Here is a 19,780-nt window from a genome sequence, read left to right on the forward strand (position 1 = left end):
ACACCATAAAACCCACGAACATTCCTCCTGGCATAAATGCTGGCATGATGCCCCCAGATACCCCGTGAATCAACAAAATACACTGATCTGGGGTCTAAAATTCCAAAATTTTCGGCTCAGCCACAACTCCCCCCCCCCCCCCACGAGTAAATTATACTTCAGATGGCTGATCGTACCACACTAAATTACCTTCCGACGCCCCTGATGATAATTATACTTGCTGTTCTCAGGAGGAGGCATTGCCAAGCAAAAGAAAGGACCGTCTCTGGTTTGTACCTCGAATGTTGAGCCAACAACACGGTAAATGACTAAAATTTAATGTAGAAGGGAATGGGACATATGGATACAACTTAACTGTCCTCCACTGTAGCTAGATACTACTGAAGTATACCGGTGTACAGTCAGAAAGTGCAACTAGGCACACTAGAAACCGACAGAGTACTGAGACATTCGACGACCTGACACCTACACGTAGCTCCAGCACATCTACGAAGCGCTGACCAACAGCCTTCCAACTCGGAAGGTTCTTCGTTCTGCTTAACTTCCCGTATTTGATCTACCTTTTATAAAACCATGGAAGCAGTTAGGCTAGAACCTTCCGAGTTGGAAGGCTGCTGGGTAGCGCTTCGGAGATTGTGTTGGAGCTAGATGTCAGATCGTCGAATGTCTCAGTATTCTGTCGGTTTTGTTGCACTTTCTGACTGTTTCTATAATAATAATTATTATTATCACTCCCTTAGTATTGACTCCCATGGATTTTTGCCATACCTAAGCAGTCGAAATATTCCTGCGTATTTCACTCCTTAGGGCTATATTGACCGCTTATATTTGACTCCTTTTTAGCGATTGAACACAGGCTTTGGCTAGTCGTGATAAAACTAATATTGACTTCGTACTTGGTCAAAAAAGACCTCGTAAAAGACCTCGGCTTCGCCTCGGTCTTTTACTCGGCTTTTATTTCCTATATTGACCTCCTACTCAGTCAACATTAGATACTTATAGTATCGGGTAACACGCTCTTCGGCATTCGTCTTGTTACATGTTGAGCACTCTCGATAAGCTGCTGCTGCTGCTGCATTTCACATTGCCAGCTACTTTTCGTGGTTTAAGGGATATGCAGTAATAAAAATACCCTCTGACTTTGTGCGAAGAATATTAAAATTTTGAAGTTTCCAGCAGGGAAACTACCTTCACGGACCGCCGTGAGACTCGGCTAGGGGCCGACTTTTCCACATCCGTAGGAACGCCACCACCCTCTAGGATCAAGCCTCAGTTGCAGCTCCTAAAGCGAAGGGAGGTGAGTAGATCAGACCCACCACAGAGTGGTCAAAGACTGAAAATCCCATTCGCTGCATCCATGCTTCCCTCGTGCCAGGCCACGAGTTCCCAACTTTAAAAACTTCTGAACCTGCATCTCGGTACAGGTACCCTCTGCTTCCTTCGGGGAGCATGTATCAACTTTTACTCTATCCGAGCTAGGCAGGAATGTGAACTTGTTTTAAAGTCGCATGATAGCAACCGTGCTTTGGTCGAAACTTTCCGGCGGCGGTACTGGACTAAGCACCGCGCAATACAAAGCCTGTCTCATGTAGAGCCTGCAAAATCCAACCCCCCCCCCCCCCCCAAAAAGAAGTCACAATGGGCCGCGGCTTAGTTTTATACACGACTTTACGGTACATGCATGCCCACTGGTTCTCCACACGGGCTCACTTTGCTGCAGGGGAGTAGTAAAAATACAGGGATTTTACTACTCCCTGCTGTGCTGCTCCTACCGCAAAGTATCGCCAGAGCGCCCCACCATCTCGTCCTTTCGTGGCCGCCTTGTGGAGGTGGATTTCTGTCCGTAGGTCATACGACACGGACCTTGTACAGACATTGCACATCATGCAGTCAATCCGTACCCAGTTTACCTTCGAGCTCCACATAGAAGCAAACCAAGTGTAACCTTAGTACATAAAGGTTCGTTCGTTCCTGCCAGCCCCATTCCAAAACTCCAACATAGACCGCGAGAACTAGTGTGTTTCTCTGAGAGGAAAGTAGTCAAGCTTCGGATAAAAACCACAGCGGCGCTTGTGTAGTGCTCAAAGCAACCGAGAAAAAGGGAAGCAGGAGAAGAGTAAAATGGGGGGGGGGGGGGGGGGTAAAAATAACTAAAAAGATCGCGCGTTTTCCACGCATCTCGGATGGCATTTCGAGAAAGAAGCGCGAGAGAGAGAGAGAGAGTAAAACACGAGAGATTGCAGCGTCGGTCGCCCTCAGGTTATTCGCGGGACAAGACCAAGCAGGGGGGAATAATCGGCAAAGTAAGAGAAACTTCCAGACACCAGACGTAATACATCAGGCACGTACACAAACAAACACACGCACACACACACACACGCATACACACATTCACTAATACACACACACAAACACACGCGCACACACATGCATGTGCACACTCGCAGGCATACATGCGGTGGCGCTAAGACAAACGACGACAGTGCAGCAAGGTGGTGATGTACAGGACGTCGTCGTCACCAGGGATCCTGAGCAGACCACACTGCCCGGAATACTGTAGCAGACATGCACCACAGGGTCACTGCCGTGAGCGGTCTTGTTCCAGTTAAGAGTTCTTCTTAGTGACCTTGATGGCAACCTGCATGCAAGATTCACAGTACACACACACACACACACACACACACACACACACACACACACACACACACACACACACACACACACACACACACACAAAGACAGAGCACGTTATAAGAGGAATACACGGCATGACTCGGGCAGCCAGATGCTCCAGTGCAATACCTAGCTTACACATTATCAGAGTACAGTCTGACCTCGCTTATCCGGTCCTCTTTTATCCGGATCCCTCGCCATCCGGTCCTCTTTTATCCGGATCCCTCGCCATCCGGAAGAAAAATCGTCGGTTACCGATTTACAGCATATGCCATGCATACATACAGTATGTGTGTTCGATTATCCGGTTCCCTCGCCTATCCGGATATTGTTTTTCGTGGAAAACAGATGTGTGCAGTTAAAAGCGAGGTCTGACTGAACACATGCTTGTAGTGGTGCAGTTCAACGTTAACACAGTGCACCAAGTGTAGATCAAAACCCGTGCTGCAGAGATACCGGCATACAGTCGGGACAGGGTAATGCTGCGAATGATCCTGCTGGGATATAGCTGGGACGGCAAAATAATAATTATGAGAGTAAAAAAAGGAGGACAAAATGTTACGAGTTATGACTAAACGTCACCATCCGAGTTAAATTATGCGATAGATCGGCATCCTACCAGACTTACCGTCTTGATCTCCGAGTACTGTTGTAGGCCATATTCACCACTGTAGTGGAATAGGCAAACAAACACACACACGAGTGAATGCGAGTGCACGAACAGACATGTACACACACACACACACACACACACACACACACACACACACACACACACACACATGCGTGTGCAATGCACATACACACGTACCATAATACTGTTAAATTTCTTCTGCAAGGTGTGCGTAAGGCTGTCTGTCCATCTATGAACACAGACCCAGGCACCGAGTCTGTCCGGTTGAAAATTTAGTCCGAGGACCAGATAAGAGTGTATTGAAAATCTGGACAAATCAATATGTCCGGAATTTAATTGAGTCGAAAAATGTCATAGACCAAAATGACCAAATTAAATTCCAAAGGAATATTTCTGCTTATACAGAACCAGCGAACTTACAGCTCACGACCAACACCGGACATCTTGAAGCCACCAAACGGAGCATTGCAGCGGAACACATCGTACGTGTTCACCCTGGGATGTCGTACATCGCATACACACACGCACACAGCAGAAACCAAGCAGTTGCAGGCATTAGACATCCTTCTGAGAGAGAGAGAGAGAGAGAGAGAGAGACCCGAGGAACGATACCTGATTTCAGGGACATGTTGAAAAGTTGGGTGAGGCTTGGTGCGATCACCTGAATGACGATGACGATAACGACGGAATACATAGTGAATACTAAGAAAAGAGAGAAGGAGTCCGAGTGCGAAACACTCCACACGGCAAAGCCTACCATAGCAACCACACAGATCAAACACACAGTCACTGAAGCAAGAGAAAGCCCCTAAAGCCGCTACGACGCACCACATGCTGCCTGCGCGAACGGCATGAGCTACGCGCAGAGCCTTGTCGATGTCCTTGGTGAAGACGGAGGCAGCCAATCCATACACAGTCTTGTTGGCCCTGTCGATCACCTCCTCAATGGTCTTGAACTTCATAATCTGCATCACTGGACCGAAGATCTACAGCGCGAGCACACAAAACGCACGTATGAACGAGTACGAACGCACACGCAAACGCCCGTTCGCACACACAACAAAAGGATAAGATGGATGTGTGAGCTGGGGACGGACAAACCCACGTACAAACACAGATATGCAAACACACACACGAGCACGCACACAAGCGCACACAATCGCACACACTGCTCTTTCTCAAAATGAACTTTCCGACTAGTTGTGCAGTCAGTGCGCAACAACAACTCCGCAGTAGCTTGCAAGGCCACTGGCGGAGGTCACCACAGCCCTGCCCTGGTCTACACCACACGGACAGGGCTGTGTTACGCGACACAAACGACTTGAGGTCACAGAGAGAGAGAGAGAAAGAGAGAGAGAGACACACACACACACACACACACACACACACACTCAGACATGCCCATTGCGGAAGCGATGATAGCGAACAGCTATGTTGGACATAGCAACTTGTGACACACACACACACACACACACACACACGGATTACAGAACACTCCCCTAACCTCTTCTTTGGCAATTCTCATATCATCTTCGACACCGGAGAAGACAGTTGGTTGAATGAAGAAACCCTTGTCTCCATGACGTTTACCGCCACACTCCAACTTAGCACCCTCCTTCTTGCCAGAGTCGATCAGATCCAAAATCTTCGTGAATTGAACTTGGTCCACCTGCAGCAAGAGAAACATTTTATATCAAGAAAATGGACAACAATAACAACAACAACAACACCAGCAGCAGCAGCACCACCACCACCATCACCATCATCACCACCACCAGCAGCAGCACCAGCAGCAGCACCACCACCCGGAGAAGAAGTGCAATGAGTTTATATGCAGTGTACATGTACATCAAGACACTCTGCAAAACGCACCTGTGTACGACTCAAAAGCATTAGTTTAACGTACGTGCATTACGCACACACACACACACACACACACACACACACACACACGCACCCACACACATACGTGGACACACACGTGGAAACACCCACACCCACACCCACACGCACATATTTACCTGAGGTCCTTGCTCGCTTTCGTCAGCCAGTGGATCTCCGACCTTTCTCTTGCGGGCACGCTCCACTGAGCGTCGCACAAACTCGTCGTAAATGCTTTCTTCAACAAACGTACGTGATCCAGCACAGCAACACTGTCCTTGGTTGAAGAAGAGAGCAAAGTGAGCGGTCTCAACGGCATGATCCACTGCACAAGTAGACACATACACACACACACACACACACACACACACACATACACACATACACACGAGCACACACACACACACACACACACACACACACACACACACACACACACGAGCACACACGAGCACACACGAGCACACACACACACACAAACGCAGAGAGAAAAGTACAGCAATTTCAGACCTAACACAACCAGCAAGCAGGCGGAGCAACGATAGATTTCGATAGAAGCGAGCTGACCTGACTACCTCTGCGTCGGGAAAAGTCTCTCTCTCTCTCTCTCTCTCTCTCTCTCTCTCTCTCTCTCTCTCTCTCTCTCTCTCTCTCTCCCCTCACTCACACCCAAGGAGCACCCAAGTCCTTACAGTCGGCATCAGCAAAGATGATGTTAGGACTCTTTCCGCCCAGCTCCAAGGTGACGTTCTTGAGATTGGTCTTACCAGCTGCTTGCATAATTATATGACCGACCTGTACCAATGCAAGAAAAAAAGAGACAAAATTCATGGTACGTGTGAGGGTGCGTTTGGTTGGTACGATCTAGAACAGGATCGAACAGCTGGTGCACGTGGAGCAGCCTCATGCCAACCAAACGGTACTCCAGAAACAGAGCATATTTTGTCAAAAATATGCCAAACTTGGTGCATTCTTCAAAATGTGTATGGGTCACCATGGTGACTGTGTACGGTACGACGAGTCTAACCCAAAAGCGTATGCACGTGATCATTTGGGACCAAAATCGATGTTCCCGCCAGGTTTCACTGTGAAAAAATGAAACTGCTCGGTCTGCTCCGGCCTCGAGGCCGGAGCAAGCAGAACATGTTCTGGCCGACCCAGAACAGGTGCAGTCCCAACCAAACGCGCTGTTCTGGTGAATCCTGTTCTAGTTCGTACCAACCACACGCGCCCTTAGACTAGGCTGGAGGCCGAGGAGTTCTCCGCCACCACCCTCTGTAGCTCAAGGCGCCAAAGCTCCTGAAGCGGTGGGAGGATTGCGAGAAAAATCGACAACAAGAACAAGACATCCCAAGGCACGGCAATAAGCCACACAACAAAGATGTGAAATCAATATCTGTATTCACAATGGTGATCGACGTTCATCAAAACCAATGTAGAGTAAAACCTGGGTTTGCTGGACACTGTAACCAGCGGAATCCTGTATTGACCGGACAAGTTAATTTCCATGCACCAAAGTGCCGTGGATCGAACGTGCATACCTGTACCAAGCGGAGTCCGTCATATCAAGAGAGTTCCCGATGCACAAAGGCCGTGCAGTCGGGGCAGATCGTATTGCTAACCATACAAAATCCCATGCACCGAAGTGCTGTGGATGGAGCGTGCATGCATGGATCAAGCGGAATCCTGTGATATCAGGACAGTTTCCGCTGTACCAAGGGTGTCCGGTTAGCGCGGGTCTACTGGATAGACTACGGTATTTTCCGGAGCATAAGCCGCACTTTGAGCACTCAAAATTCACCCAAAAAACGGGGGTGCGGCTTTTACTCCGATTATCAAATTAACAGTGGTAAATAGGGTAGGATGTCTGTATTTCTTGACAAAAAAATGGACCCATGGTGCATTGCCAAATATGGAATGTACGAGTAATGCTTGCGAGTACGCTGGGATCAGCAATGCACTGTTCAACACCCCAGACGACCATGCCCAGGTGGCTGTGTGGGGTATTATGTGAGTACGCTGGGATCAGCAATGCACTGTTCAACACCCCAGACGACCATGCCCAGGTGGCTGTGTGGGGTGTTATGTGAGTACACTGGGATCAGCAATGCACTGTTCAACACCCCAGACGACCACGCCCAGGTGGCTGTGTGGGGTGTTATGTGAGTACACTGGGATCAGCAATGCACTGTTCAACACCCCAGACGACCATGCCCAGGTGGCTGTGTGGGGTGTTATGTGAGTACACTGGGATCAGCAATGCACTGTTCAACACCGCAGACGACCATGCCCAGGTGGCTGTGTGGGGTGTTATGTGAGTACACTGGGATCAGCAATGCACTGTTCAACACCCCAGACGACCATGCCCAGGTGTCTGCGTGGGGTGTTATGTGAGTACACTGGGATCAGCAATGCACTGTTAAACACCCCAGACGACCATGCCCAGCGCTGGCAACTGAAATCCGACCCCTGAGCGGTGCGCTCACATTCTAGCGGTCTCTGTTTCGTAGTGTTGCAATCCCGTGTTGGGACTTTGCGATGTGAGCGCACCGCTCAGGGGTCGGATTTCAGTTGCCAGCACTATACGAGTAATGCATGTGAGTACGCTGGGATCAGCAATGCACTGTTAAACACCCCAGACGACCATGCCCAGGTGTCTGCGTGGGGTGTTATGTGAGTACGCTGGGATCAGCAATGCACTGTTCAACACCCCAGACGACCATGCCCAGGTGTCTGCGTGGGGTGTTATGTGAGTACGCCGGGATCAGCAATGCACTGTTCAACACCCCAGACGACCATGCCCAGGTGTCTGCGTGGGGTGTTATGTGAGTACGCTGGGATCAGCAATGCACTGTTCCACACCCCAGACGACCATGCCCAGGTGGCTGTGTGGGGTGTTATGTGAGTACACTGGGATCAGCAATGCACTGTTCAACACCCCAGACGACCATGCCCAGGTGGCTGTGTGGGGTGTTATGTGAGTACACTGGGATCAGCAATGCACTGTTCAACACCGCAGACGACCATGCCCAGGTGGCTGTGTGGGGTGTTATGTGAGTACACTGGGATCAGCAATGCACTGTTCAACACCCCAGACGACCATGCCCAGGTGTCTGCGTGGGGTGTTATGTGAGTACACTGGGATCAGCAATGCACTGTTAAACACCCCAGACGACCATGCCCAGCGCTGGCAACTGAAATCCGACCCCTGAGCGGTGCGCTCACATTCTAGCGGTCTCTGTTTCGTAGTGTTGCAATCCCGTGTTGGGACTTTGCGATGTGAGCGCACCGCTCAGGGGTCGGATTTCAGTTGCCAGCACTATACGAGTAATGCATGTGAGTACGCTGGGATCAGCAATGCACTGTTAAACACCCCAGACGACCATGCCCAGGTGTCTGCGTGGGGTGTTATGTGAGTACGCTGGGATCAGCAATGCACTGTTCAACACCCCAGACGACCATGCCCAGGTGTCTGTGTGGGGTGTTATGTGAGTACGCTGGGATCAGCAATGCACTGTTCAACACCCCAGACGACCATGCCCAGGTGGCTGCGTGGGGTGTTATGTGAGTACGCTGGGATCAGCAATGCACTGTTCCACACCCCAGACGACCATGCCCAGGTGGCTGCGTGGGGTGTTATGTGAGTACACTGGGATCAGCAATGCACTGTTCAACACCCCAGACGACCATGCCCAGGTGGCTGTGTGGGGTGTTATGTGAGTACACTGGGATCAGCAATGCACTGTTCAACACCCCAGACGACCATGCCCAGGTGGCTGCGTGGGGTGTTATGTGAGTACACTGGGATCAGCAATGCACTGTTCAACACCCCAGACGACCATGCTCAGGTGGCTGTGTGGGGTGTTATGTGAGTACACTGGGATCAGCAATGCACTGTTCAACACCCCAGAAGACCATGCCCAGGTGGCTGTGTGGGGTGTTTATGGTACAAATTACGTCATTGCGCACTGGGTCCGTTGGGTGCGGCTTATACTCCGGAAAATACGCAACTAGCATACCAGCAATGCACATACCTCTGTGGATCCGGTGAAAGCCACTTTGTCCACATCGTAATGTTCAGAGATAGCAGCACCGGCTGTTGGACCGTAGCCTGGCACGATGTTCACCACTCCGGTCGGGAATCCAGCCTGACACATGTACGCACACACACGCACACGCACATATGCACACACACACACACACGCACACACACACGCGCACACACACATGCACACACACACACACGCGCACACACACATGCACACACACACACACACACACACACACACACACATACTCGACTCATCATCCACCGAACTAGACAGATGTGCACGCATCAACCTGGGAAAAGTACGGACCACTTGCTGGCTGTGCGTATCAGCCAATAAGATCACCGATAGGTCTCTATGACCACAACAGGATGAAGAGAACTTGCTTAGACTACCGTAGTGTCTTGTGTAAAAGCCTCTATCACATAGCAGCCTGATTTTCAAGGTACATTGCCACCACATACGCCTTATGCGATTACAGGGTGCAGCGTAGGCGAGCATGGGGTGCAGAGTATCTTCGGCCGGGTGATGCATTCGTCTTGGACAGGTTCCCTGTATCGTTGTTAATAATCTAGCTCTGGGTCTCAGGCTTACTTACCTCCGCACACAGTGAGCCAATGTAGAGAGCGGACAGCGGGGTCTGCTCGGCCGGCTTCATCACAATCGTGTTGCCGCAGCAGAGTGCCGGGGCGAGCTTCCAGGCTTGCATCAGCAACGGGAAGTTCCACTGGTCAGACAGAGGGAGACAGACGGACAGACAGACAGACGGACAGACAAACAGTTCAGCAAAAGCTTGATATCCATACGATAACAAACCAGCACAGGTCCGGCCAAACGATTCACAAAATGAACTGGCAGATAGGCACACCACACAGCAGGAGCATAACTAGACTGATTGACACTGATTGTGTTAAGGGTTCGACGATTGCCTTTTTCAGAATGATAATGACAGACAGACAGACAGACAGATAGACGGGCGGGCGGACAGACAGCCAAAGATTGACAACAGACGCATAAACAAGTACGTAAGTACACAGGACATCCAACATAGGACACACACACACACACACACACACACGTACACACACGACAGGCATATTCGTTCCAATGTGTCTCATGTGCCGGCAAGCCACTCCTAAACTCACGGGAATGATTTGACCGACAACGCCGATCGGCTCATGGCGAGTGTAGCAGAAAAAGTCTCCGTCTGTTCACGTGCAACACAAACAGGCAGAACAACAGGTATGCACCGACACACACACACACACACACGCACACACACACACACCATTACCGTCAGGAAAGGAAACGCAACAACAGCAAGCGCTACAAAACCATCAGCGGCAACAGTGACAGTGACAACAACATGCGTGCGTGAGTGTGTTCAAGGTGTTCAATGTGCTGAGTGCTGGCAAGGACGTACTGTAGCTTAGAAAGTAGAACACAACATACCGATAGGAATGGTCTTGCCCTGGATCTTATCACACCAACCAGCGTAGTATCTGAACAAACATGTACAGTCGTACACACACGTACACACACACATGCACACACGCACGCATGCACACACACACGCATGCACACACACACACGTATACACACGTACACACACACACACGTACACACACACACACACGACAAATCCAATCAAATTCGATTACCGTCAAACTTCAGTATAGGTCGGTTGGAGACGACGCCTTCTTTTCTCTTAGCATCAAATATAATGTATGCAAAACATATCCTTTCCAGTCATAGGACCTTGGATCACGAGCAACCCTTCAAACTTAGAATCCTGAAGGACGCTTCACGCAACTTCTAAACTAGTAGGAAAGAGTCGTGAGCAACGCTGGCTCGCACGCTCAATCACAGAAATTCACAGATCCATCTCAGGAAAATATTTCAACGTGTTTCGGTCATGAAACAACCATCATCGGGAGTGAATTGGGCACGAGTGGGATGTGATGGTTATTAAGTGTGAGCCAGTGTTGCTCACAATCCTTTAAAAATTAAAACCCATTATTAAACGGTTAAAATCACTCTCCCCTGGCCTGGGAATTGGTGTGAGCAGTTTAAGTGACGTGTGCAGCAAAGAGACCATGTTTCAGTTGAGGTAATCTAACGTGTAAACAGCTGCAGTGGAGGATGTGAGTGCTTGGAAAATGTTTTTTTAATCTCATTCAAAAAGAAAGAAAGAAAGAAAGAAAGAAAGAGAGCTTGCTGTGCGCTGTGCGCTGAGCAACGTGGAGCTGTATCGTGAGCAAGGGCGTAGCTGCACCTTCGGCAAAGTTCAGGCACACATACAGTGTTTGCTCCAGCGCTGGGTGAGCCGGGTAATCCACCCGGTTGCGCGGCGCTTGGACCCGGTTGAAAATATAGTACCGGGTCACCTGTGACCCGGTTGGTACTTCACACTTTCGAACTTTGAAAGGACTGACTACATGGCTTGTATCAAGGGTACATAACCCGCCGGGGGGTTATGTACTCGTGCTTGTATGTGTCAGATACTTCTTCTTCTTTCGTAATTTTCTAATTTCTGTCCTCTCTTTTCTAAATGCGGCTTATCCATTCGCCTTTATATCATTGGGCCTAGTTCCCGTTAAAAGCATGTTACTCGGCTGGTGAGACAGCGCCAGGTACATGTGTACCCGGCTCCGACCCGGTTGAAATGGTTGCGCCAGGTACACGTGTACCCGGCTGTCCTACAATCCTAGAGCAGACATTGACATAGTGTTGCCTAGCGTGAAAGTTCGCACAAAAAGCACATCACCGTACAGCTGGGCAGTACCTGTAGCATTTGACGGAGAGACCGACGTCACCCCTGGCATCCTTGACTGGCTTGCCATTGTCCAGTGTTTCCAGGTGCTAAGCAGGTGTGTGTGTGTGTGTGTGTGTGTGTGTGTGTGCATGCGTGCGCGCGTGTGCGTGTGCATGCGTACGCGTGTGTGTATGTCAGAGAAATAGAGAGAGAGAAAAAGAGAGAGAAGCAGAGAGCAGAACAGCCACAAAAAACACGTTGTTAAGTACCAAAGCAAGCACAATTACCGCTAATAACAACCTGAGGAAAAGTGCCACACAAGCCATCGTGTATCAACACTGGTGTCCTGGGACCATCTGAGGTAGTCCCAAACAAACAGATTTTCCAGCATTAGCAGTCAGCAGAGAAGTGCTTTTAAATTTTGTTTACATGAAACGGACAAGGCGCACTTGAGCGAGTGAGAGTTTGCGATAAAATTTGGTCCCGGACAGCGCAATGCACAACGAACGCTAACAGGCCCAAGCCTGAATACTCCCGACATGCACGTAGGCTAGAGTATGCATGCTCTCGCGGGTTGTCGGGGTTTTCAGAGGACCATGAGAGTCGCTCAAATTCGTCATTACAGTCAGACCCCGCTTAACAAAAAAATATCCGGATAGGCGAGGGAACCGGATAATCGAACACACATACTGTGTGTATGCATGACATATGCTGTGAATCGGCAACCAACGATTTTCTTCCGGATGGCGAAGGATCCGGATAAAAGAGGACGGATAAGCGATGTCTGACTGTGTCACTACGTAAACACCAGCAGGGGAAGGGGTAAAATCATAGGGCTCTATCACACAGATCAATGAGGACCCAAAAATTATTTTCCCCTAGAAAAAACCGGGCACAGGGTAAAAACCGCACAAAAAGGTACAAATAATACCCCATTTAGGGCAGGATCATGTACCTACACCGGAACCAGTCTTGATAGATATAACCAAGTATTATGTTGAACGGTCTCTGCTGGGATGACATCTACCCCGTAGCTCAGTGGTTAGAGCATCGCTGGTCTCGAGCGAGGGTCCCTGGTTCGAGTCCTGGTGGTGGCAGTCAATTTTTCCTTCAGACTTTTCCCGTTCGCATCTTTCCCTCAAACCATTGAATGCCAAGTATTTATAGGAGTTCTGGTGGTTAATACTTACAGCAATATATTCAGCATCACGCTCAATCAGATCAGCGAGCTTGGAGATAAGCAGACCACGATCGGAAGCGTCCATGCTCCGCCATGGGCTGTCGAGCTTGAACGCTTCGCGTGCAGCCTTCACAGCAATGTCGACATCAGCCTAAAGCATACAAGAGAGGGAGAGAGAGAGAGAGAGTGCGTGTGTGTACACGTGTGCGCGTACGTACATCGTGTATGTGTGGGTGCGTGTGGGTGTGCACATGCCAACGTTAGTTCCAAACAAGAGAGTGACAGCAGCTGTAATAGCTGGAGCCGAAAAAGAATCACCAACAAAGACAACAATGGAAAAGAAATTAACAAAGACCTCAGCTACAAACTGTGAGCGAACGCACACCCGAACCCACCTATATGCCCCCCCCCACACACACACACATGCACGCACGCACACACTGGCAATAGCAGCTGGCACAAGCATGCGGTGCCCACAAGTACACACACGACATTCACACACACACACACACACACACACACACACACACACACACACACACACACACACACGCACACGCACACGCACATACACACAAACACGCACACCCACACCCACCCACACACACATCGGTTCCCTACTGACCTTATCTCCCTCAGCCACGTCACACAGCAGATCCCCAGTGCACGGGTTGATGTTGGGGAACGTCTTCCCACTGACCGAGTCACGCCACTCATTGTTGATAAAGATCTACACACACACACACACACACACACACACACACACACACACACACACACACACACACACACGTACACACGCACACACACGTACACACGCACACACACACACACACACTACTACTACTATGTACAACTGCCACAAAATGGCCACGTCGCTCCCAGAAGCGGGAGACAACAGCGAGAAAAAAGAAACAAGGAGAATAATTGAGGTGAAAGGGGACCGTTCTACACATAGCTAGTGTTTCTGTCTTCGGTGGCGGGTGAGGTCCTGCGACCAGACTGCGGACATTCCACGAGCCAAATTTTATCCACGACCTCCGTCTCCTCTTTCTCCTCGTCTCCTTTCTCGCCATTGTACTAAGGGCTTACTAGATAGACGTCCGAGTAGAGAGCCAATCTACACGAACGGGCGCGCGCAGGACGACGCCACCACACACACACACACACACACACACACACACACACACACACACACACACACACACACATGCATCCACATTCATTTCATTGAAGATCCGATATCCATACGGAGAGATGGACGTGGGCGCGTGGACAAACAGGCGGACGCATAATCTACTGAGCTACCGTATCTGCCATGTCGGAGTGCAGCGCACACTATCCGATGCACTATTTCCAACTGAAAATTAGCGACAAAAAGTGCACCTGGGGTTGGATTTTACTGGCCGACACCTAGCAACACATGGTCCAGGGACAAAAAAGTGCACCTTGGGTTGGATTTCACTGGCTGACACTTTTAAACGAGCCATGGGTACGGGCAAAAAAAAGTGTACTTGGGGTTGCACTTTACTGGCTGACATGTCACAATAAAATGAAGAGTTTCCATGTGTCTAAAACTGCGAAAAGCGTCAAATGATAAATTTAAAAAATTCGCCCCGTTATGGATTCAGAACGACCCCAGCTTGCACGTTTGGACTGAGAGTTCTTATAAGGCAGTGATGTGGAAATATTAAATGCAAAAACTTCACATTCAAAATCTGACTACAACCACCTCGAAATCGTAGCCAGTTATGGATTTAGAATGACCCCAGCTTGCACGGTTGGACCGAGAAGTCTTATAAGGCGGTGACGTGGAAATCTATGCACAACCAGGAGCCAGATACAGCGCCACACGAAAGAGGATGTCGACACAAATAGCACCTAAATTACCAGAGGGAAATAATGCGCTTTCTAGGGCGTGTTCGTCTGGGGTGATCTGAGAGCAGAGCAAGCGCGTGGAGCCGCGTGGGAGCAGTTAGTTCTGAGACGAGCACGATGGGAGTACGCAGAGCAGTTTCTGTGACATTGACATGGAAATCATGGTGCCTGAGTTCATCCTTCAGCCACTGGAACCCGCCATTAATACGGCTTTCAGAGCTACTTGTACATGTAAGCGATGATTATGATGCAATGGCTCGTACAATGCTGTATACTTATCATGCATATAAAAAGGTGACTCCCCCCCCACGCTGCTTTGGCGAGAACCCTGCTGCTGCTGCTGCTGCATTGCTACCAGTGGGCCAAGTGCATACTCGTATGCAGTACAACTACAAGAGAATGGCAGCTGTGAAAGGAGACTGGACATTGATCATGACTATGCTGATGGAGCTAGCTACATGTACAATGTAGGTCGTGATTGTACGCAGTGTAGAATGTAGTAATCTTCACTTTGAAAACTAATTCAATTCACAAAAAAAACTAGTAAATTTGTAGTGCCACTTGACGAACGCGCGCCAAACTGACCCAGTGCGGTCGGCACGCACGCTGAGCCCATTTATCTCGCCTTGAACTAGAAAAACTTGACAAAGCCAGCCGGGCCTTCTTCCCTCCTTCCCAAAAAACATGGCTTGTTCCGCCTTTATACGGAGATTTGTTTCGCCATACAGAGACAACGTGGGCCAAATCTAGCTTGGCAGCAACCAACTACCGCGTCAAATAAGCCGTCAATCATTCACGGATCTAGACTAAAAGCAGCTCCGCAAGCATGGCTGAGATCAGGCGCGGCAGGATGGAACAAGACGAAAGCGAATGAGGACGAAAGTAAACACCACCCGGCACCGCGTAGATGTACCCAGCATTTTCAGGGTTTCGCAGTGCCCTAGCCCCTATGCCTACATTCTCAACTAGCCCAACTATTTTTTTATTACTTCCGTTTCGGACTCCAGAATTCAAGCCTACATTTGGTCGAAGGAATTACGCAGCCAAAGACCAACTATCCGCAAGCTGCGGAAAGAGACGAGCTCCCCCCTTGAACTAATTATTGAAAGTAGACCTACCAAGCTAATTTCAGCGCAGGGTTACAGTACACAGAGCTCAGACCAAAACAGCGAAATCAGCCGAACACGCAAAGTACAGTGAGACGGCATGGCAGCTACGCAAAACGCATCGCGGAGCTGCCCCAACAACAAAGTGCCCCACGTACGCAACAACAACCATCAGCACAATTTGAAGTCCTCACAAGTCGAGCCCCTAGCCCCGGACCCGGCACAGCACCAGGACAAAAACGTAGCTCCTGCTGCGAAACGAAGTCACGGAACTACGGAAAACAATAAATATTATTGTGAGTACAACATTTACGACAAATCCCTGATATGAAACGACGGTCACCACAATAGCTAGGTTGAATGCAGTGTGGCTCTTTATCTTTTTCTCTCACCTTCGTGAACTTGACCTCCGTCATGTTTGGGCTTCGTTTGGCGTTCGGCTCTTCTGCTCCGCTCATCTCCAAATGGTGGCGTTCAAGAATTCGACTTGCCTTTTTGCTGTGAGTGTGACGGCTGGGTGGAGAAATGCTACTCTTGCCAAGTCTTGGCTCTCCAGATCCTTGGCTTGTCTCTACAATCAATCATGCACTATTTTGGATAGGCGACGTGTGATTCCTGTACTGCACCATGCAGCGTGCCACCTGGATCGAACAACCGGCATGCTGTTTTCTGTACCGTGCGGGACCCCGATCGTACGAGTCGCTGCTTCCCGAGTTGCATGCATTCCCTCGGGACATCCGTGGATGATGCCAGAAAAACCGTTCTAAATCGCCCTATTTTCTACCCAGTGCCACCACCCCACATGCAAGTGACAGATAATCCTACGCTTTTGCTTTGGATTTCTAGATACCCCACGATAAACCTGCTTGGTTCCAACGCCGCGCCAACACGACGTCGGCCCCGAAACAAGCACGCCGAAACGTAAACATCCACGTGCACAAAACCACAGGAAAATAATTCAAAAGGCATGCGAATATGCGACGATGAGTCTCATGAGCTCAGCTGAGCGAGCTGGATCATGGGGGCATGGCAAGGGTTTGGCTGTGGCAAGCTGTCGTTCGGGTCGTAACCATCATGATCGATCATGACCAGAGCAGTGCTGTGCCGATCATGTATTCATGATTAGAGTGAAGAGTGATCGATCTACACCATGAAAGCCTGCGAAAATTGGCAATTGTCTTAGAAGACAAGTAGAGATGGCCCGAGGAAAGGAGACGGCTGAGAGAGCAAGTGAATGGAACAAAGCAACCGTCAGTACAGACAATTTATTGTCAAAAATGGGGCCCCTCACTGGCCTCAGACTGATATGAGTGAGCTGAGAGTGAGAGCCATCGTGATACACTGACTCTGTGTCGTGTAGTGGGTGACACCTGCTGGAAAGGAGGCTGCAACCTGCCGTCTGCGCCCCATACCAGCTCTCACTCAAGCAGTACTACAATAGTAGATCTACTACTACTAGTGTCACCGAGAATACTGTTTGTAAGTCGCCCTCGACTGTAGTTCGCACCCCCACTTCCAGGTTCATGTCATAATAATTATTATTGTTTCAATCTAGTCACATCAGTACTAGTACATGTATGTCATGCTCGAAAGGGGAACCCCTTTTGATGGCCATGAAGTTTATATAGGTGTAGTAGTAGTAGTAGTAGAATTTATTATTTTACTAGGGAACTCCCAACAGGCGTTGCCTTTTTACTGGGAACCCTAGGAATGACTTGGTGCTTGTGACAAATGCAGAAAGGGGCTTAGCTTGACGACATAGGTGGAAGCATGTTCCATCTGTCTGCTGCCAAAAATGAAATAGCATTCAGGTGTAAAAAGGTGTGACTAATATTCGGGGAAATACGGTACAGCCATAACCTGGCCAGTGCATGAGCATAATAAATTATTTAAAATTATTGTCTTCACATGTAGAGGCCATAATGCACTCTTGGCACAGTCGTCCCTCTCTGATCCGGCGCTTGTTTATCCAGCACCCATGCAAACCAGCACACTTTCTGGCAAAACGGATTTTTATTTTCTATGCTTTAATCCGGCACTTGAATTCCGCCTCAAGCAGCGATTTTCGGCAACAAATCACTCAAACTGTACGTAATTCGATTTTCTAATCCAGCAGTTGTACATCGCATACTGTCAGGGACCATTGTAACATACACAACACATGTAACATCCACTTGGGAATATCCTATGCCAGTGCATAGGATATTCCCGGCAAGTGTATGTTAAATACATGCATTCCACAAAGTACATGTACTTGGATTGACACAGAAAATCCCTACATTTGGACGTACGACACAAACATGTATGTTAACATGTGGGCCGGGTAGGAGAGCAGGATTTGATAATCCAGCACCCTTGTTTATCCAGCAGAAAATGCCGTTGCAAAAGGTGCCGGATTAGAGAGGGACGACTGTACAATGCTCTCACCATCTGTTACTGAGCCATGCATGTACATGACTGATAATCAGCATCATAATCAGCCTCTATTACCGTATTTCCGCAAATAAAAGGCCGTCCTCGTATACAACGCCTTCCTCGTATACAAGGCCGGGGCAAGGGGGCGATTGAAAAAATAAAAGACCGTCTCCGATTAGAAGACCGGGCCTACTAAATGAGTCTCAAACTTGTGTTTAAAATAGAAGACCGTGCTCAAACTGTGGGTAAAAGTAGAAGACCGTGCTCAAACTGTGTAGAAGAAAATGGAAGACTGGGGGTGAAACTGTGTGGCGAAAAATAGAAGACCGGGGTCAAACTGGGTTGAAAGAATAAAAGACCGTCCTTGAATACAAGACCGTCCTCGATTATAAGGCCAGGTTAGGACGAGGTTGAAAAAATTGTAGACCGGCCTATTATTTGTGGAAATACGGTACTTTGAAGTACATGTAGTGATGTACATGCCGGTACAATTATTTGCCAAAAAAATCCGGCCAGTGCTGCATGCACTGTATACACGTAGTCGACTACCATGTGCAGCATGGGCCGGATTTTATAGGCAAGTTGACTGTTGTACATGTACCGTACAGTTCCGTGCATACGCCCACTCGAAATAACGCCCATGCCCGAAATAACACCCATCGAATCGACATCCATACTCAAAGCCGGTGAGTTCGCCCATGCCCGAAAACCGCCCCGGGGTGATGCTGTACCTGTGTATGCGTATGTGTGCAACATGTTTTGCATGCTTATGAAAACGCAAGCGATGCAATATTCACCTTGTACTGTATATGCCCAGTCCTGAAATAACGCCCATGCCCAAGTATACGCCCGGGGCTTATTTACGGAACTTTACGGTATTACAAACAACTGCATACTGCAATTTCCCAAATTTTCGGTGTACTTTTATTTTCGGTACTTTCGGTGCGTCTGTTTCATACCTAAAATTCCAATACACCGAACAAACACTAACATACATAATCCAATAGGGAACTGCTTCTCTGTACCTAAAATTTCTGTTCACCTAACCTGGCCTGTTACCCTCATACCGAATATATTGAGCACCGAAAATTTCTGAAATTAGAGTATCCTGCACTGGCTGCATGCAGTCCACAAAATAGAAGATCTATGACAAGAACTATGTGTCACGTCCATCTAGTGGAGGGCCTATCCATGTACCACACGTGCATG

General features: G+C 49.0%; 1 protein-coding gene across 1 annotated transcript; it reads right to left on the reverse strand.

Moving 5' to 3' along the window:
* Window positions 1–2,013: 2,013 nt before the first annotated feature.
* LOC135827460 (aldehyde dehydrogenase, mitochondrial-like) lies at window positions 2,014–16,707 on the reverse strand. The gene is made up of 15 exons (XM_065339953.1): window positions 16,549–16,707; window positions 13,798–13,902; window positions 13,183–13,323; window positions 12,023–12,099; window positions 10,690–10,739; window positions 10,383–10,444; window positions 9,836–9,964; window positions 9,223–9,336; window positions 5,881–5,983; window positions 5,329–5,513; window positions 4,812–4,976; window positions 4,136–4,293; window positions 3,728–3,802; window positions 3,302–3,341; window positions 2,014–2,638 (listed from the first exon to the last, which is right to left on the reverse strand). The coding sequence occupies exons 1-15, from the start codon at window positions 16,612–16,614 to the stop codon at window positions 2,606–2,608; spliced, it is 1,503 nt and encodes a 500-aa protein (XP_065196025.1). The 5' UTR covers window positions 16,615–16,707; the 3' UTR covers window positions 2,014–2,605.
* Between the last annotated feature and the right edge of the window lie 3,073 nt (window positions 16,708–19,780).

This window comes from Sycon ciliatum, chromosome 11 (genome assembly GCF_964019385.1).
Source record: "Sycon ciliatum chromosome 11, ocSycCili1.1, whole genome shotgun sequence".
Classification (NCBI taxonomy): Eukaryota; Metazoa; Porifera; class Calcarea; order Leucosolenida; family Sycettidae; genus Sycon; species Sycon ciliatum.